General features: G+C 37.7%; 1 protein-coding gene across 14 annotated transcripts in view; it reads left to right on the top strand.

Annotated features, from left to right (window-relative positions):
- fnbp1b (formin binding protein 1b) overlaps positions 1-18,860 on the top strand; it is a 253,838-nt gene that overhangs the window by 185,750 nt on the left and 49,228 nt on the right. For 9 of the 14 annotated variants that reach the window (XM_078226353.1, XM_078226350.1, XM_078226352.1 and 6 more), the window contains exon 10: positions 16,195-16,304. In XM_078226353.1, coding sequence (XP_078082479.1) covers positions 16,195-16,304 — 110 coding nt within the window. Of the gene's footprint in view, positions 1-9,643; positions 9,659-16,194; positions 16,305-18,860 lie in introns of all 14 variants that reach the window. The other 5 variants (XM_078226346.1, XM_078226342.1, XM_078226341.1 and 2 more) reach the window with 1 other exon arrangement.

The following is an 18,860-nucleotide window of genomic DNA, read 5'->3' on the forward strand; positions in this document are numbered from 1 at the left end:
AATCAGCATGAAATACTATAAAATTGTTAATTTCTGAAATAATTATGAAGTATATGTTTGCATGCAAAATATTTAGTCATGTAATCTATTATGATCAACTTACTTTTCTGCAGATGTTAATCTTGCCTGTCCATGTGAGCAATACTTCTGAGGTGCAAGGTCATAAATAATTTGCTTACATTAAATGTGTACTAAATTTATAACTTATTCGGTGTGGCTAGTTGAGGATTTCCTAATCTAGTCTCAAGTCAATAATGAGTTGTAGTGTCAAGGGAAAGCATAGCCTGATTCATCATTTTGCTGCTTTTTAATTAATTAGTGTGAACAGGTAGAAAACAGAAATGTGAAAAGATGTTTTTACAGATATTAAGCTACAGTGGATTTTATTTTCTGGAAAATTTGAAATTGGTGTTTTGTCAATTATTAAACTTGTGAAACCACTTGCTCTCATTTATTTGCTGTAGTGGCTGTAATATCTTGTTACAATGAGGTATCTAATGATTTGTTTTGAGAAAAAAGTGTATTTGACAAGCTGTAGGAGCCAAATGTACATTTAAGAAAGAAAATTAGAATTTAAAAGACAAACTGAAATGTCCATAACCCCTATAATGTGTGATGTGCAGCTTCACTGGTGTGTATTGTGTTTTTTTTTAACTAGAGTTCACAATATCAACTTATTGCTATTTGATATTTTTCTCACAAAAGAGTGACAAGAATTTTATCATGTCCTTAGTTGTTCAGGGTAATGATGTCCAGATTGGAGCAATTGGTACCCCTATTTCCTTGTGAAAGCGCATATTCACACCTGATAACGCATTTTCATTTGTATTAAGAACTGCTAACACCCAAGTTTAAATGGTTGGTATGCACCACGTTTATCAACTAGGGGAAATTACTTTACATATCTGAGAAAATTGTTTCATGTAGATGAAGGAACGTTGTTCATAAACTGTGAAAAACAGGTATTATTGAAAGACAGGTATAAAAGAAAGGGATGTAGAGGTAAAAGATAGGAATGTAGAATTACAGAATTACATAGGAATTACAAGACAGGAACAGACTGCCTTACCTCATCTAACTCTATCAATATATCCTTTTATTCCTTTCTCTGATTTGTATTTATCTCATTTCTCTTCCAATACATGTGTGCTATTTTCTTTTACTACATATGATAGTAACAGAAAGAAGTCTCACAGCACCAGGTTAAAGTCCAACAGATTTATTTGGAATCACGAGCTTTCGGAGCACTGCTCCTTCATCAGGTGAGTGAGTGAGAGCCACTCACCTGATGAAGGAGCAGCGTTCCGAAAGCTCGTGATTCCAAATAACCTGTTGGACTTAACCTGGTGTTGTGTGACTTCTTAATGTGCCCACCCCAGTCCAACGCCAGTGTCTCCACATCAGATGACAGTAAGTTCCGTATTCTAACTATTCTCTGGGTAAAAAAGTTTCTCCTCAGTTCATTACTGAAGTCAATAGTAACTGTCCTAGATATATAGCCTCTGTCTTTGTACTCTTCCACAAATGGAAACATCTTTGTCTACCCTATTGAAGCCCTTCATGATTTTAAAGATTCTGATTTGATCAAGGGGCCGAACTCCTTGTTGTAAATTAGGAACTCCGTGCTGTAATCAGGGCAACTAATCGTATGTTACACAGAATAAATTTCACAATTTTGGAAATGGAATTTTAATTTCTGCATTTCATTCCCTGCCTTACTACCCCACTCCCGCTCCATCCCATCCCCCAACTCCCCAAACATTCAGACTGTTGTTTAAAAATGCTCCAGATGAGCATGTGCTTGTGTTGCATTTTACTGAGGTAAAATGACCACTACACTGCAGAGTCCCACCTTAAATTTGATGAGCTAGTGCTATCAGTAACTAATAGTTTCTGGTTTGTGATTGGGATGTAGCATGAGAGGAGACACTATCCCAAATAATTGACTGACTAATGAAGAGGGTAAGGAAATAGTAAAGGCTGATTGAAGCAGCTTCATCCTGTATTAGTTTTACTTGCACCTAAAAATAAACTTTTTAAAAATTCTTATGACCAGGAAGCAATAGCACAGGAACTAAATGCATGGTTTTACTGTTAATAATTATTTTCAGCACTATATGATCTTCCTGGTGAAAATATCAAGTAGAAATTCTGCAGATCAATCCCAGTAATGCAAGAACACTGTAACATTAACTGAAGAGATTGCTTTCTTCTCTGGTATCACCAGAGCATCTTATTTGCAGCAGTTAACCTCATCTTTATTGCTAATAGGCAAATGTTACATGAAATGTAATTTTAAAAAATACACTAAAGTTGTTACATGAAACCAAAATGCATCATGAACATGTATATTTTTGAGAAGGATTTTGAAGAAATCTCTAGATCCAAACCTTTTTTAAGTTTTAATTCTAACTGCCATATGCAAATTACTATAATGAGGTTAACCTATTTGTGTAAGTGGGGTTACTGACTAGAACTCACAATAACACATGGACTTGCTGCTTCATTGTTATGTGTTATTGCATCTTGTGGCTCCAAATCCCATCATAATTATCTGTAGAATAGATGCTTGCTAATGCTGTATTGAGAAGCATATGCAGGTTGAATACAATAAACCATAAGGCTGTGATTTTGTGTTTCTCATTGTTAGTTGTTAAAAGCTATAAGATCATTCTTTCTTGTTAGAACATAAACTGTTTAAATAAACTAAACCTAAATTAGTGTTGTACTAAATTGATGTTCCCAAGTAATGGTCTCATTAGCATGCTTTCACAGGGAGCAACATTATTGGAATGAAAATGTGTATACTTTTAAAACAATTCTGCAAGTGTAACATGCTATAGCTATAATATGGTAGGACATGGTCTCACCTCTTTGAATGCTTATGTTTAAAATCTCCATCTCAACCATGTTATACTTAGTGGTATTGAATAGTAAATATATGGTCAGTTTTTCACAGGCAAAAATGAAAAACGGGCAATTCACCTTCAAACTCAGATACACACAGCTGAGGAGTTGCTCACTGTCCTTTCTGTGTACTCGGGGATAGGACTAAACATGGAGTATCAGAAGAGGGACAGGAAAATGTCAGATCAACTTTATCTTTCACTTAAAATACATTTATTTTAAGACCTTTATAGATTTTAGATGATTAATGCAAAAAAAATCCTCAGCAAATTTCTACTTTGGCAATAATACTGTAAAACTTGTACCACATGATCATTGGTTTAGATTTCAACAAATCAGCCTGATGATGAGGACCAAAAATATGGGTTTTTTTTAACTCCGTGTTTCCTCCTCTTCTCAAGGCATTGATTCCTTGCTGTCTGTCAGTTATTCCTCTCGCACCTCATCCAAGTGAACATTGAGCCCTGCTTATGAGAGGCGGCAACAAAAACAACTGATTGCTTTTATATATTGCCTTTATATAGCCACTTTAATGTAGTAGAATATTTCAAGGTGCTTCACTGAAGCAAATATCAAACAAAACTTGACATTGAACAAACATAAGGATATTTCAAAATAGGCAAGAGCAAGCTGTTTGATTATGGAGGTCAGCACAGTCAAGTCCAATTCTAACCTCTCCCCTTAGAAATGCATACTCATCAAACAGGTTGTTGAATAACCTGGACATGTCACACTCCTTAATCCAAGGGTGATGAAGTTAATTGTCATATACATTACTGCATCAGCTCAGATGCACTAGTGCATCATCTTGAATCTCACACATAGTTTTCCTCTCTTACAATTGTAAAAAAATATATCATAGAATCTCTACAGTGCAGAAGGAGGCCATTTGGCCCATCGAGTCTGCATCAACCACAATCCCACCCAGGCCCTATTCCCGTAACCCCACATATTTACTGTGCCAGTCCTCCTGACACTAAGGTGCAATTTAGCATAGCCAATCCACCTAACCAGCACATCTTTGGACTGTGGGAGGAAACCCATGCAGACACAGGGAGAACGAGCAAACTCCACACAGATAGTGACCCAAGGCCGGAATTGAACCTGGGTCCCTGGTGCTGTGAGGCAGCAATGCTAACCACTGTGCCACCATGCCATCCCAAGTATCAATTTAAAGAGCGTTGTGTTGAAGGTAAATCTTTAATCCACAGTAAATAATACTTTACAGTTCAAACATGCTAATTGAGTAATTTTACAATGCAAAATCACAAAATTGAGAAGCTTATGTGCATTGAAGCTATTGCTGGTGTTTGAGTTGGGATGTTTAATCTATTTCAGATGTGAACACATCCTGAAAATGAGTTTTTTTAAAAAGTTACACTTGGCTGTATAATTGTTATCCAGTGATCCCAGGCGGAAAACATAAATGTGCAGCTGTTGGAAATAGAATTGCTCTAGTCTGCGATGTTAGCCATATTCTGACATACTACTACTCACTGCATCTAAGCACAAGATGGAATATGACACTTGAGTCAGTTATAATGGGGGCAGCAGGGCCTTGGAACCAGACCCCTACATGAAGTAGGGCTCCGGGAGAGGAGTGAAAAACTGAGATGATGAAATCTGCTTCCTTGATTCCATTTATTTTCATACACAGAAAACATTAAATTTTTGATCAATTGCTGAAGTTTTTTTGGGAGGGTGGATTTTGAAGATTACGCTGCTGGTGATTCAGTATTAGACTCAGTCCATGGAATGATGATTCTGTGCTAGTGACATAAAAATCTTCCATTAGACAGTTGAAAGTGTGTTATGTAAAATATATTTTGACAGTCACATCAGCTGCTTGTGGGTGTTAGTCAGTAATGCAATACGAGTTGGAACTAAATTTTCAGTCTCATGAAAACATTATGGGCTGGATTTTCAGTCTAGGATCAGGACCCCAACATTAGGATAATTTCTGGACCAAGCCTACATTGTGATGGAAGTGGACACCAACAGATTTTCAAAGGGGATAGGCTCACTGTCCAATTAAGGATGCTGGGTGGGCTCTCAACACTGAAGGGCCAAGAGGAGGGCCTCCAGCACTGAGATAGTGGCAGCCTGCCAATGCAGATAAAGGAGAAAGAGCATCTTGAGATGGGGGTGCTCACTCAGCACTTTAAGACATTTTTTAAATAAAAAGGCCTCAGCTGTCAGAGGGCACATGGTGATCTGTGACCATTTGGATGTCTTTGTGGTGGGGGAGGGCTTAAAGTCCCATTGAAACAAGAGCCTCCCTTCCCAGTCGGCACAGAGAGGGGCCTTAATAAACCCTTTAATTATTTCCATTGGCTACTACTGCTTATGGACAGGAAGCCACTTTGCCACTGCCCTGGCTTTTTTGAAACCGGGCCTTGGACAGATTCCAGCCAGTGTTGGGGAAATTCAAACATCACACACTTCTTGCCCTGCCACCATCAGCCTTCAATAATTCAGCCTCTAATGGTTAATGTGCAAAATGAAAATGTTATTTAGTATGCAGCAAGATTACTCTTTCCTCTTCAACAAAGAAACACACCGCATATCTTTCACATTCTATTTGAAATTTGTCCCATTAGACACACGAAGTATGAGCCCACCAGGGAAATGCCAAGGAGCCGCACTCCGTGTCCTCAAAAAGAGGGGTACAGCTAGGGTGAGGCACAATATTGATGCTTATTCTGCATTCAGCTTGTGCTGTATCTGACCTGAGAATAATTGCTGATGTGTATTTAAAAATGGAAAAAATAATTTCCTAATATAAACGTGCCACTCTTTGGGAGATCAGAAAAAAACATCACCAAGGGCATAAATTTAAGTGAGGGAGTAGGGCATTAGGGAAAAGACTGTTTGTGAAGAAGGCATGTTAACATCTACTTCATATGAAACTCAAACATGTGTTTTGCTGTTGTATACACATGAACGTGAGGTATTGGAGGTTTAGGTTAAATAGCAAAAATCTGTGGGCAGCTGAGTTTAGCTCATGATAGTGGGGTTTTTTTTTGGTATTGCAGGCAGTGCCAGCCCAGTGTGTTACTTAGTTCTGTCTGCAGCCACGTTAATAGCATGAAGTGAGATACAAGAAAAGACTTTCAAGAAAAATAAAGAGTATTTATCTTATTTAAATCAAAGTAAAAGTAACTTGGGCAGGCAAAACTACATATTCCATATTGATAATCAGCCACTGAAATGTAATTTCAGCAGGTTGAAGTTGAGTCTTCCGTTTATATTTCTGCTCCTGAGCATATGTAAATCAGTGAGACATGGACCTTGAAAGGATATGGCTAATTCAAACTACACGGCTCCCTCTGATTTCTATGGAAAAAGAATGAAGTCATCCTTAATGAAAATATTGAGATCATCTGAAAAGTACCATGCCAGAAATCTGAAAATCTCAGCCAACAATAAATTGCAATCAGATTTATGATGATGAATAACATTTGCAGAGAGTTAGGATTGAATGCAGCCAGCACAAGTACCAAACAGATATAACTGGGCGTGATGGAGTACATAAAATAAATTCAAGTTGACTTGCCTTCCCTTTGAGAATTACTTCACTTGGGACTTCATGCAGATCCCTTAACTGAACCTAATGGGAAATTGGGAACGCTTGTCAGTACTTTGATCTTCTAATTTATAATCCACATAATTAGATACCTACGCTGTTCTTATCTACGAACAGAGATCTAAGAACGTGTATCGACCCATGTTTTCAGCAGAGGAATGATGGTACAGGGAAGCAAAGGGAGAAATCTGAAGAGGAATGAAAAGCAAAATTGAAATGGATGGGAGCAAATATATAGTTGACAGTGTACTCTGTAACCTTGAAGAAGGCATGCTGATATGGATTCTGCTTTTGGGGCATTAATTAACAACTCTAAATTTTATATCTGTGAAGATTTCAGATAATAAAATAACTAATTGTTGAAAAGTAATTGTAAAACTAAAGATAATATGCAACTTAAGGTTGCTGCTCGTCCTAGGGCTGCTTTGTAAACAGTTTTTTTTTCCTAAAGTAATGCTCTAACATTATGATATTTTACAATAATGTTAGCAATATTTGAGCCTTGCGTAAAAGGAGAATTTATAATTTCAGTTTAAATGTTCTAATGAAGCTAATCAAGTTTTGAATCCAGAATAAATGCTTTGTGTTAAATGCATAGTTTTCTAATACCAGAAAGATACCCAGTGTAATGTAACATTTTTAGTTGTTTGTAATTTTGATTTATGTGAAATTTTGCAGTTAATTTTTTCAATTAATTCATTCTTGGAATGATAGGTGTCACTGGCTCAGCCAATACTTACTGTCCATCCCTGGTTGCATTGATTTCATTTCTATTTTTTTTGTCTCGATGACGTATAATTTTGATTTCTTTTTTGGTTCTGTTCTAATAATTGAACCTATTATTTTTGACTGAAAAATTATCATATACTAAGATTGTCAGTTTTAAGAGCTTAATATGATTTGTTTTGTTCAATTTAATTCTATTTATTATAGTTAGTGTTCGATATACAAAAAAACTATTCTGGATTTTCAGTTTATTGTTTATAATTAAATGTTTTCACCCCAAAAGGCATAAGTATACTTTTCCATTTGAAACTTTTTAAAGCATTTTTAAAAATAAATATTAGTGTTTAGTTTAGCTAAAGTTTGATTTTAAAATGCCATATAATTTTTCCACAGGGTCAGAGATTCATAGTGCATTAAATGTGAAGCTTTCATGTTTGTGTTGTGCAAAGCAGTTTGTGTCTGTTAGAGAAGCTTCTGTTGCATCTTCATTTTTCTGAGCTAAGGTTCATAAGGTGGCCATTCTGTTATGTCATTGGAATGTACATAACATAATTTTAGCAATAACGTTTGTCGCACCAAAGAAATATTATTTGTATGTAATTATTATATGCTGGTTTTCATTAGTGACACATCAGTTCAAAACTATGAATCACTGACGCGAAGGACATGGGAAAACAAATACCATTTAGCCCATCAGTTCTTATTCCTTAAATCTTAAGTGCTAAATTTTAAAACACTGCTATTTATGAAGCATACTTAAATTCCTCTTTGATGATTGCTGCACTATGTATTAACCCAGTGCAGTTCAACTAGAAACAGTTGGTGGGATTCTTCCGTTTCGCTGCAGTGAATGGAGATTTGGCTGAGCGCCAAATTCTCCGTCCTCTCTTGCAGCAGCGGCAGGGCATGAATGGCCAGAGAATTCCAGACAGTGTTTCTGACAGAATATAGCTCTACAAGTTAAAGCACTTAGTGAGCTTTTACTCCCTGGGCTGCATATCACTCAATTTTGCTTGGCTCTGTTTATTAAATATCTCTCTTTTTAGTCAAGCAGGTGGCTGAAGCATGATATGCTGCTTCATTATTTGACTTGGTTTGTTAGAGTGGCACTCATTGCAGTCCGATTACGAAGTAACATTGGGAATATCCATGGACTTGCATTTCAGCAATGGTTAGAAGATGAATTAATTTTTTTTTATATTTTTGAATATCTTTGCATGGCTGGAAAAGACTCTGCCTGTCTCAAGTGGTACTTCCAAATTATTGGTATAGTACATTAGAAAAACAGAGATATGAGTGTAACAATATCCTCATTCCTGTAACTTGTACTTGCAAGTTTAAAATTGCGCCATGATCGCATTGTCATGGAATGCGTAGTCTACAGGCTCCTAATCAATTAACACATATCTGATACTTACCATTGGTAGTGCACTACAAATCGACATTTAATTTTTTATAAAAGGCAACACGTGTCTTGATGGTGTACTTTGAAATGAAATATAGAAACGATTAAAACTGAGATGAGCAAGCTCTCCAGAATTTAAAAATGTATTATCCTTACAGCACAGTATGGAATAGAGGATAAGTAACAGGAAAGAATATAATTTTTGTATTTCACTGGACAAGGATCACTGTGTAGTTCACAAGCAACAAAGCAAATATGTAGTTGTTCCTAATTCGTGATCTATAAATAGATATTGTGCATTTTCCATTAGATATTCTGTTGGGTATTGAAAGTACTGAAGGAAGCTGAATTACTTAATGATATAGGAAGAATCTACTGTAATATTAGGATAGTGCTTGTGACAGAGAGAACATGAGGACTTCAATATCAGTTGTGCTTCAGTAACAAACTTGTATCAGAATAAAATTGTAGTTGTATTAGCATCTCGCAGAAGTACCTGGAAGAATATCTGTCTTGTGAATTGGATTTATGGTTGAAAGTATGTGGAGGGATGTTATTTGATTTCCACTGTGCGATAGTTTCTGAGTCACTGAGACCATGAAAATGTGCCAGTGAATGCAAGGATGCAAGTTGGAGCCATGCTTGGTTTACATTTTAGGGGAACAGGTATAAAATTTAGAGTCCTGTCTCAAGTCCATAATAGAATGGATTGTATATGATCTGTAATAGGATTAGACATAATGGACTAATTGTTCCATGCTTTTCTCGTGTTCCTTTATGATAAACACCTTGCACTAATATTGTACAGGTTTCTTTTACTGTACAGAAATATTGTAGTTTTCACATCCTCATCCGATGCATTTAAGATGGCTTCCTTATGAACCAGGTTCACTAACGTTCACAATGTTCATTCAGTACAGATAATTCTTATGAAGAGGTTACAAATGAGTATCCGTTTTCTATTGACGTGTCACTTGTTTTTTTCTCTTTCCACCTTTCCTCTTCAATTTCGTGTGAAGCTTTCTCTCAAACTGGTAAGCAATGTGGCATTTTGTGTGTCCATTCAAGTTCTAATATGATTTACCAATCTTGTTAACAACTTGTGAAATTAATTGTGACAATTTTTTGTTGTGTTTTGTCCATGTTTGTTTTGTTTTGTCAGAAAACTTTGAATACACAGGTCTGGAATCTAATTGAGGTGATCATGATATCTTCGTTTTAATCAAAACTTTAATCAATTAACACTTGTGCAATTAAAGTGCACCATTTCTTTCTATTGATCTTCATATGCCTGAATTATGATGCTAATAAACTAAATAATGTGTGTGTATTTTTTGTGGTAACTTCAAGAGTATCAAAAAAAATTGCCCTTGTTCAGTTTATTTCATTTGTCCCACATGTAGATCTTTAATATTATTTCATGGGATGTGAGCATCATTTGTTAGGCCAGCATTTATTGTTCATCCCTAATTGCTCTAGAGAAGGTGCCACTGCAGTCCATGTGGTTTAGGCACACCCTCAGTATTTTTTAAACTTTATTTATCAATGTCACAAGTAGGCTTACATTAACACTGCAATGAAGTTACTGTTAATATCCCCTAGTCACCACACCCCGGCGCCTGTTCGGTTACCATTTATATAGACGATCTGGAGGAGGGGACTGAGTGTAGGGTAACAAAGTTTGCAGACGACACAAAGATAAGTGGAAAAGTGAATCGTGTGGAGGACGTAGAAGGTCTGCAGAGAGATTTGGACAGGCTGAGTGAGTGGGCGAGGATCTGGCAGATGGAGTATAACGTTGACAAATGCGAGGTTATTCACTTTGGAGGAAATAATAGCAAATTGGATTATTATCTAAATGGAAAAAAATTACAACATGCTACTGTGCAAAGGGACCTGGGGGTCCTTGTGCATGAGACGCAAAAACCCAGTCTGCAGGTGCAACAGGTGATCAAGAAGGCAAATGGAATGTTGGCCTATATCGCAAGGGGGATAGAATATAAAAGCAGAGATGTCTTGCTGCATCTGTACAGGGCATTGGTGAGGCCGCAGCTGGAATACTGTGCAGTATTGGTCCCCTTATTTGCGGAAGGATATATTGGCCTTGGAGGGAGTGCAGAGAAGGTTCACCAGGTTGATACCAGAGATGAGGGGTGTTGATTATGAGGAGAGACTGAGCAGATTGGGTTTGTACTCGTTGGAATTTAGAAGGCTGAGGGGGGATCTTATAGAGACCTATGAGATAATGAAGGGGCTGGATAGGGTAGAGGTGGAGAGATTCTTTCCACTTAGAAAGGAAACTAGAACTAGAGGGCACAGCCTCAAAATAAAGGGGGGGTCAGTTTAGGACAGAGTTGAAGAGGAATTTCTTCTCTCAGAGGGTGGTGAATCTCTGGAATTCTCTGCCCACTGAAGTGGTGGAGGCTACCTCGTTGAATATGTTTAAATCACGGATAGATGGATTCCTGATCGAAGGGAATTAGGGTTTATAGGGATCAGGCGAGTAAGTGGAACTGATCCACTTCAGATCAGCCATGATCTTATTGAATGGCGGGGCAGGCTCGAGGGGCTAGATGACTACTCCTGCTCCTATTTCTTATGCTCTTAATTTCTACACTGAGGGAGAATTTAGCATGCCAGTGCACCTAACCAGCACTTCCTACAGACTGTGGGAGGAAACCAGATCACCCAGAGGAAACCCATGTTGACAAGGGGGGAACGTGTAGACTCTGCACAAACAGTGGCCCAAGCCAGGAACCGAACTCAGGTCCCTGGCGCTGTGAGGCAGCAGTGCTAACCACTGCGCCCTAGGCACAAAACCTACAAATAATTCACATGTGGCCTATATTGAAATTGGATCATCGCAGAATATTTTTCATATTCTGAGGCCACAGTACACACAGGAATTGAGAAAACCAGCATGCTCATGACTTAAAAATTTGTTCCATGAAAGCAAAGCAGCTAATGTTATGGTATGTTGCTAGGTCTACGATCACATAAATCCATTGTCCTGGACATTCCTGAAGCCCTCCATTCATCATTTATATCCATCATAATGTTGTTACTGATTAATACTGGCAGCTTAAATTTGCTTGATTCTGTAAAGTTGAAAAAATACTTTAAAACCTTCCTTAAGAAACTAGGTTAGCGTTTCTCTTATTTCATACACTGAGCAAAGTACATCTCCCTTAATAACACTGATTGAATTTTGAGCAATTTGTTCGATGGATTTACCCTCAGAAGAAGGAATAATTAGATTTCTAAAATCATATACATTTGAGGAGACTGCACTGAATTTTCTTTGGATTAAAACCAAAACCCAAGGTGAACTCAAGGAAGCTAGAAGGGATGAGACTTTCACAAATAACAGAGTTTTAAAGTCCCTGTGCTGTCAAGTGCAATAAAAAAAATTATAATTCATGATGAAATTAAATATTCAACCGAAAAAGAAAGCTTCTTTAGGTTGTGTGCAAGATGGCTCTTTATCATAGTTTTGAATGCAGTCAGTCTTCTAGCTATTGGGAGGAAATTCCAAAGTACATTGTAGCTGCCTGTACTCCATTTATATAATCCTGTGAGTCAGTGAAATAATTTACAGCTTTAAAAATGTGTAATACATTCCTTTCATTAAATTGCAGTATTGCTGACTTTACATTAATTGCTGAAGATGAATTGCTGCTGAGATTTCAAGAATAGGACAAATCTGAAGGACATTTCTGCTATGTTCGTTAATAATAGTGAAACTAAGCCTTTGGCATTAAATTAAAGGACATGCATGTAAATATTTAAGCTCTGGAATAACAAAATGATTTCAAAGATGCTTCTCTCTTACATTATTACACTGACTCTGAATTAGTGGGTTTCAATCACCTGCTTTACAAAGCATTTTTTAAAAATCTGAATGCAACGCCTTTTAAACGATTCCTGCCCACTATCTTTTGGGGCTGTCTTACTCTCCACTCCCCTCTACATACCAAGTAGAGGAAAAAGTGAATTTTCCGTAACTTGTTCGAGTTTATAAGTACTAACGACAGAAGTGAGTTTTTTTTGTTTTCTGACCTGGCTGCGAGAAGGCTCCTGGCCTGCACCAAAATCTATTTCTTATTAACTTGGCTTAGAAGTTGCAAAATATTCTGTCCCGGTGCATGTATTGATACACTGGCCACCTATGTGAATGGGTCATTGAAGAAAGGCTGTGACATTTAAGGGAATGGAGGTGGAAAATGCTGCAATTATTTCATAAAAAATAAGAATTTGGTAACAGATATTCCAATGTGTTGCAGTCTAAGTGTGACAGAAATAATTAACATTTCTCCTTTGAGTTTTAAGGTTCATCTTTTGAATTTTATATCTATAAATGTATGTCACTTTGGAAATTATGCCTTGCGACATTTGTGTTGATTTTCTTAATTTAATGCAGTCCTTTTCTCTGTGGAAAGCTATTTCTTAGAGAGACAAAATCAAATATATTGGAGCCCTGTTTAGGCTGCACCCATAGAAAATTATAATGCAATTAAGTTAATTTACTTGTTTTCTAGATTGAATAATGGATCATATTTTTGTGTTGTTAAATATTAAAAATAACTTCTCTAACCCATGCTGAATGATCACTCAGGAATTCCACTGATTTTCACTCATTGTAAATTGCAACAACCACGTTGTTCTGCAAAGGACTATGTTGTTTATTAAAGTGGGAATTGAAGTGCGGTTTGCAGAATTCATATAATAAAGTGCATGTTTGAGATACCACTGAACTGAATTGGATCAATATATTTAACCATTGAACTGAAAGTTTGCTGCCTCCAGGCACCCATTGCTACCTCCAGTTGTAAGCTACTTGCTGAACCAGTTTGTACACTTTGGTTTTATATTCTAGAATTCAACACAAGAATGTGGAACTAATGCAATTTATTGTTTGAGTTTCTGCAGACTACAAAGGTAAATTAGCTTCTTTAGGGTAATAACAATCACTTAAAGATGGAGATGGAAGTGTTAGGCGTTTTCTCACTTGTTACATGCATATCTGTTCGCAAAAACAATTACAATCACACCTTTCGTGATCGTTGACAGTATTTTCAGCCTGAAGTGCTTATCTCAACAGTTTCTCCTATTCACAAAACTGCAATGCAAAACTAAAAAAATTGGATAAAATAATGCAGCATAATGTGGGTGGATTTTGAATTTAGAATTAATCCAATTTAAAATTGGGCAATTTGCGTTGATGGTGTTTAGACCGCAGGATTTATTTGCATAAATCTTTTTTTTATAAGCGCTTGTATGGACTGATGGACATTAAAAATATGAATGTAGTGTGCCAGTATCTTAATAATTTTTATGTGTGCGAATTTATTTACATCTACAGTTACATTTTGGGCTTAGTGAGGTGACTTCTGGCAGAACCCCAGAGCAAACTTGCCAGATGTGCTTAGGCTGGCCATCAAGAAGACTTCGGGTCCTTTGACCCGGATTCCAATCATGGTTTTCTTTGTTTCTTTTGGCCTATGAACTAATTTGTTGCACCTTCTTAATATCCCTTTGAAGCTACTTGCATACCAAGAGGTACACATGAAAGATCAGCATCCTACACTGCACCTGGAGTAATGGATTTATCAAACTTTATTAAAATCAGTCATCTGTGTCATAACTACTTTATACAAGTAGTTTTCATAAACCATATATCGGAGATGCTAACTGTATAGCAAATTTAGGGGCGATAAGGAAGGCAGGTAAACGGCGTAATTGTCCCAAAAAAGTTTGTAAGTGTTGACCCCGGCAGGAAAAGCAGTGCAATTCCCACTGAGTGTTGTGGCATGATCCAGACCACAAACCACCAATATTTAGACATTTTTTCAGAGCTTGGAGTGATTCATGCCGGAGAAGAGATGTGCAGGATCTAAATACACCGGTACAGATGGCTCCTCTGAGATCGGGGTGCTATTTTTAAAGGGCACCCTGATCTCCAGGCAACCCTATAGTCTGTCCATCCACCCACCTCCACTTGCCACCAACACTCTCTCCTCCCCCCCAACGCCACTCTCTGCAGCAGCTCTCTCCCCGCCTCCCCCAAGTGAGCAAAAGCCTGCTATGGGGTTGCCAAAGTCCCTCCCCCCTTCAGGTCCAGCCTTTGTTAATGGTAGGGTGCCAGCCATGTCCCTGACCACTTGGCCTATGAGCCCACCAGTGTGTTCATCACAGCTGGTCTCCGTTTGTTGAGACCAGTAGTGATTCCCGCTGGCTTCACATTGCGCTGGTGGTTGGGTGAAGTCCAGGAGCCGGGTGAAGTCCGGGAGCTCCATAGCTTTAAAAGCCTTGTAATGGGAATAGAGGGTGATTAAAAGCTGACAAATGATGGAGCCAGATACCTTAAAATTCTGTATTCTCTCCTGAATTATTTGCTATGGTTGTGTCTCCTTCTGATCTTTATGTATAATGGTATCGACAGTAAAGATGTGAAATCCCTTGTTATCTCTTATCAGTGCACTGTACAGCCTGTGCAGAATGCATCAAGGCTGAACCACTTACACAGGAGAGACACAAGAGCAAGATTAGAAAAATATCTGTTGTTCTTATTCTTGTCAACTGAATCTGCATTGTCTTGTGGGATACTATTTCTTACAGTATAAAAGAACAGTGCGCTGCAATGTGTGAGGAAAGACGGAAGCAACTGTTACATAATTTAAATGGCTAAAGTTAATTTTGCAGAAGTGCATGCATCAGTAAGGGAATTGTGCAGATTAATTTTCCCTGCTAATGCCTTAGAGTACGCAGAATTGTCTAAATTTTATGAGTGGGTAAGGACTGATAATTGGCCAATGCTGTTTTTTGGAATTATTGCCACTCTATCTGTACTACAACATGTTATTCATTAAAAATAATAATTTCACAGCATTTTTAGTAATTAGGGATTAATGGAACCACATTCAGAATTCTCCTCATGTTATTCCAAAGTAATCATTTCATTTCCCTTTGGATTCTTTTGGCTTCCCACAATTGTGGCACTATCCATTTAGGTGGTTTTGGCAGCTGTTGTTTTTTGACCACTTTCATTTCTAATGATATGTATTGTCTAGTGCTGGAAACTTGGGTGAATTCTGTCAAGTATCCATCAGGAACCAAAATTAAATTCCCTAGTGTTTTCTGGGGGATTCTGGTACAGTGGGGTCTGGCAAAGTCCAAAGGAATTTAAACTCCATTGTTTATGCATTGTCTGTTAGTTTTATGCATTGTGGCGACTGATGTTTTTACTTTGTGAAGTATTAGCTAAGTATTAGGTTTGGTGTAGGCATCATTTTCTAAACTTTACTGATATTCGCAAAAAGCGGTTAAAAAAAAAAGAAATAGTACACCAACTCCAAGTCAAATCTAAATTATACTTAATGAATGTCTCTCTGGGTTGAAGTAACTGATTATGTGGCCTGCATAATAGCCACCAGGTTTAAATTTTATTTTATTTCGAGGTAACAACACTCGTGGTCAGGAAATGACTGAAATTTGTCATCCAGGTAAAAGTGCGACCCCAAAAATATAAACCCACTTGAGACACTAACTTGTGTGATTACGGTTTGGACAGGGTTCGGGACCAGAAGACTTCAGTCATCTTCCACCAGAGCAGCGAAGAAAGAAACTTCAGCAAAAAATTGATGAGATTAACAAAGAAATCCAGAAAGAGTCTGATCAAAGGTAAGAATCACAGAATCCTTATAGTGCAGAAAGAGGTCATTAGGTCTTCCGAGCCTGCACTGGCTCTCCGAAAGAGCATTCTACGTAGTCCCCCTGCCCTGCTTTATCCCTGTCACCTTGCACATTCTTTTTTTACAGATAGCAATCCGAGAGCAGTGCTTCCCACCAACAAAAATGATTTTCTCCATATGATTGTATTGACCACAGTATAATGGCAGTATCTGGCAGCAGTAATTATTTGTTAAAATACTGTAGTGAGCACTGAGCATCTTTTAGTCACTTGTAGTTAAAATTTAAATTAATTATTGTTTTCCTGTTGATTTCACTTCATTTTATGCCCTGGAAATCTTTTAGCTCACCAGTTAATTTTTAAAAAACAATTTCCACACACGATTAGATAAGTAAAGATCAGATCACTGAATATTTGGTGAGTGAACAAGAAAAAGCCTTCATACATAGGGTTTTGACAGAGTTCATTCTTTTTAAATCTACATAGTGCCTATCAGATATCTCTGAACATTCTCAAGATCCTTAAAGAAGGGAGGAAGGAATACTTTACACTGCATCTTTCTTTCACAATATTCAGTTATTTTAAACATTTTTATAAGCTTTGTAAATGTTTTCTTTATGTTGGTGCTCAAGAGGTCCACACATGTTCGTGTTATTGAAAATGGAACATTTTTGGTTTTCTCATACGGCATAGTAAACTTCAGTATTGTGCTTTTAACTTCAACCATAATAAGTTTACCCCTGCAGTGCCAATCTGATGTTTCATTTACATGCAACCATCCTTTTTGTATCTAATTGGACAAACAGTTGTTGCCAAATTATTTTTGAGATTGCCCAAACACTCAACATATAGTGTTGTTGTAGCAACAAACAAGAAGCTATTGTTCCACCACTGTTTCGTGCACATTCTCTCTCTCTCTCTCCCCCGTGTCAGGCCCGCTGTGCCCCCCCCAGTGGAAAAGATTGCACCTCTTGATTCCCAGTCCCCTTGCCAGGACCTGCCTGACTGGCCCTGGCAAGGCTGCTTCACTTAACTGAACCCCAGGCCTGCATCTGTGCCAATCTGGGGCTGAAGAACTGCTGCCTCTCTGGTCACAGCTCTTGGAGGCAGGACATCCTGCCTCAGGAGTGGGGGAAATGCTGGAAGTCACAACCTCAGGCAACCATTGGCCTGAGCCATGCAAGATAGCATTGTGGCCCCCCAGGCAGGTGCAGGTAGGCTTGCTGCTGACTTTCTAACCATTGAATGGGGCCACTGCCCCTGCATTAAATCTATGGCATAATGAAACGGTGAGTGTCTGTGGATGCTGTCTAAATGGACTTTCAAGGGATTATTTTAAAAATGGTGAACAAAATTGGAGGTCACTTTGTGACATGCATTGGTAATTGGTTGAGAGTTTGGAGGCAGTAGGGATAAAGGAGAACATTGACTGCTTGGCCAGATCTGACAGATGGTGTTCCCCAAAAAGCTGTACAGGTGTCTTAAATTTTCACCTTTTATATTAGTGACCGGAGTGAAGAAGAAATGAGTTATGTATCCAGGTTTTCAGATGACATTGTTGGGAGAAATAGTAGGTTGTGTAAATTGAAGAGGAAGTTACAAAGCACCAGACCAAGTGATTGATCAAAAATTGTCAAGGCCAGTTTGGGTAAGTGTGAAGTCATTGAGAAAAAAATATGGAAAGAATGCAGAGGTATAAAAAGAGCTAACAGAAAGTTGATCTTTACCTCGAGTCTGGAATACGCAAGAGAAGAGGTGATGTATTAGCGAAACAGAACCTGATTCAGATGCCACCTACAGTACAGCATTCAGTGTTGGGTACTGCATCTCAGAAAAAATATGTTGACTTTGGAGGGATACAATGCAGATTCACCAAAATGATACTTTGACTTAAAAGGGTTAAATCGTAAAGACAGCCTACGTAAATTTGATTTCCATTCCCTTGAGTTTCGATGGTTGAAGAGTCTAACTGAGGTATTTTAAGATGACACAGGGATACAATAGAGAGAATCAACTTCCTTTGGCGGGAGAATCCAGAACAAAGGAGGATCATTTTCAAATTAGAACTATTAAAAGTTAAAATTAGGACGAATATGTTTGCACAAAGGTTAATGAAAATCTGGAACATTCTTTTGAAAGGTTATGGATGCTGAGTCAATTGGAATTTTCGAGACTGCAATTGATAGACTTTTGTTAGGTAAGGGTTCCAATAGATGTGCAAGATTGGAAGAGAAGTGAAGTTGAAGTATAGACCAACCAAGATGTAATAAAGTGGCAGAACAAGCTGAAGGGACTGAAGCATAAGATACGCAAATCAGTCTGTCTTCTACTGTTCAAACAAGTGAAGATAGATGATTTATTTAGCTACTTATTCTCACTTTGCCCTGTTAGTGGTACATTAAATGCTCAAAACTTGATTGGAATCCCAATCACATTTGAATCTCTTTACAGTTCCTAATATTCTCTCCAGAGAAACATGGATAGAATTTTCGATTTAAATCTCTTTCAGTACAATGAAACCAAAATGACTTTGCATCTTTTGTTTT

The sequence above is a fragment of the Mustelus asterias genome, chromosome 13 (genome assembly GCF_964213995.1).
Source record: "Mustelus asterias chromosome 13, sMusAst1.hap1.1, whole genome shotgun sequence".
Lineage (NCBI taxonomy): Eukaryota > Metazoa > Chordata > Chondrichthyes > Carcharhiniformes > Triakidae > Mustelus > Mustelus asterias.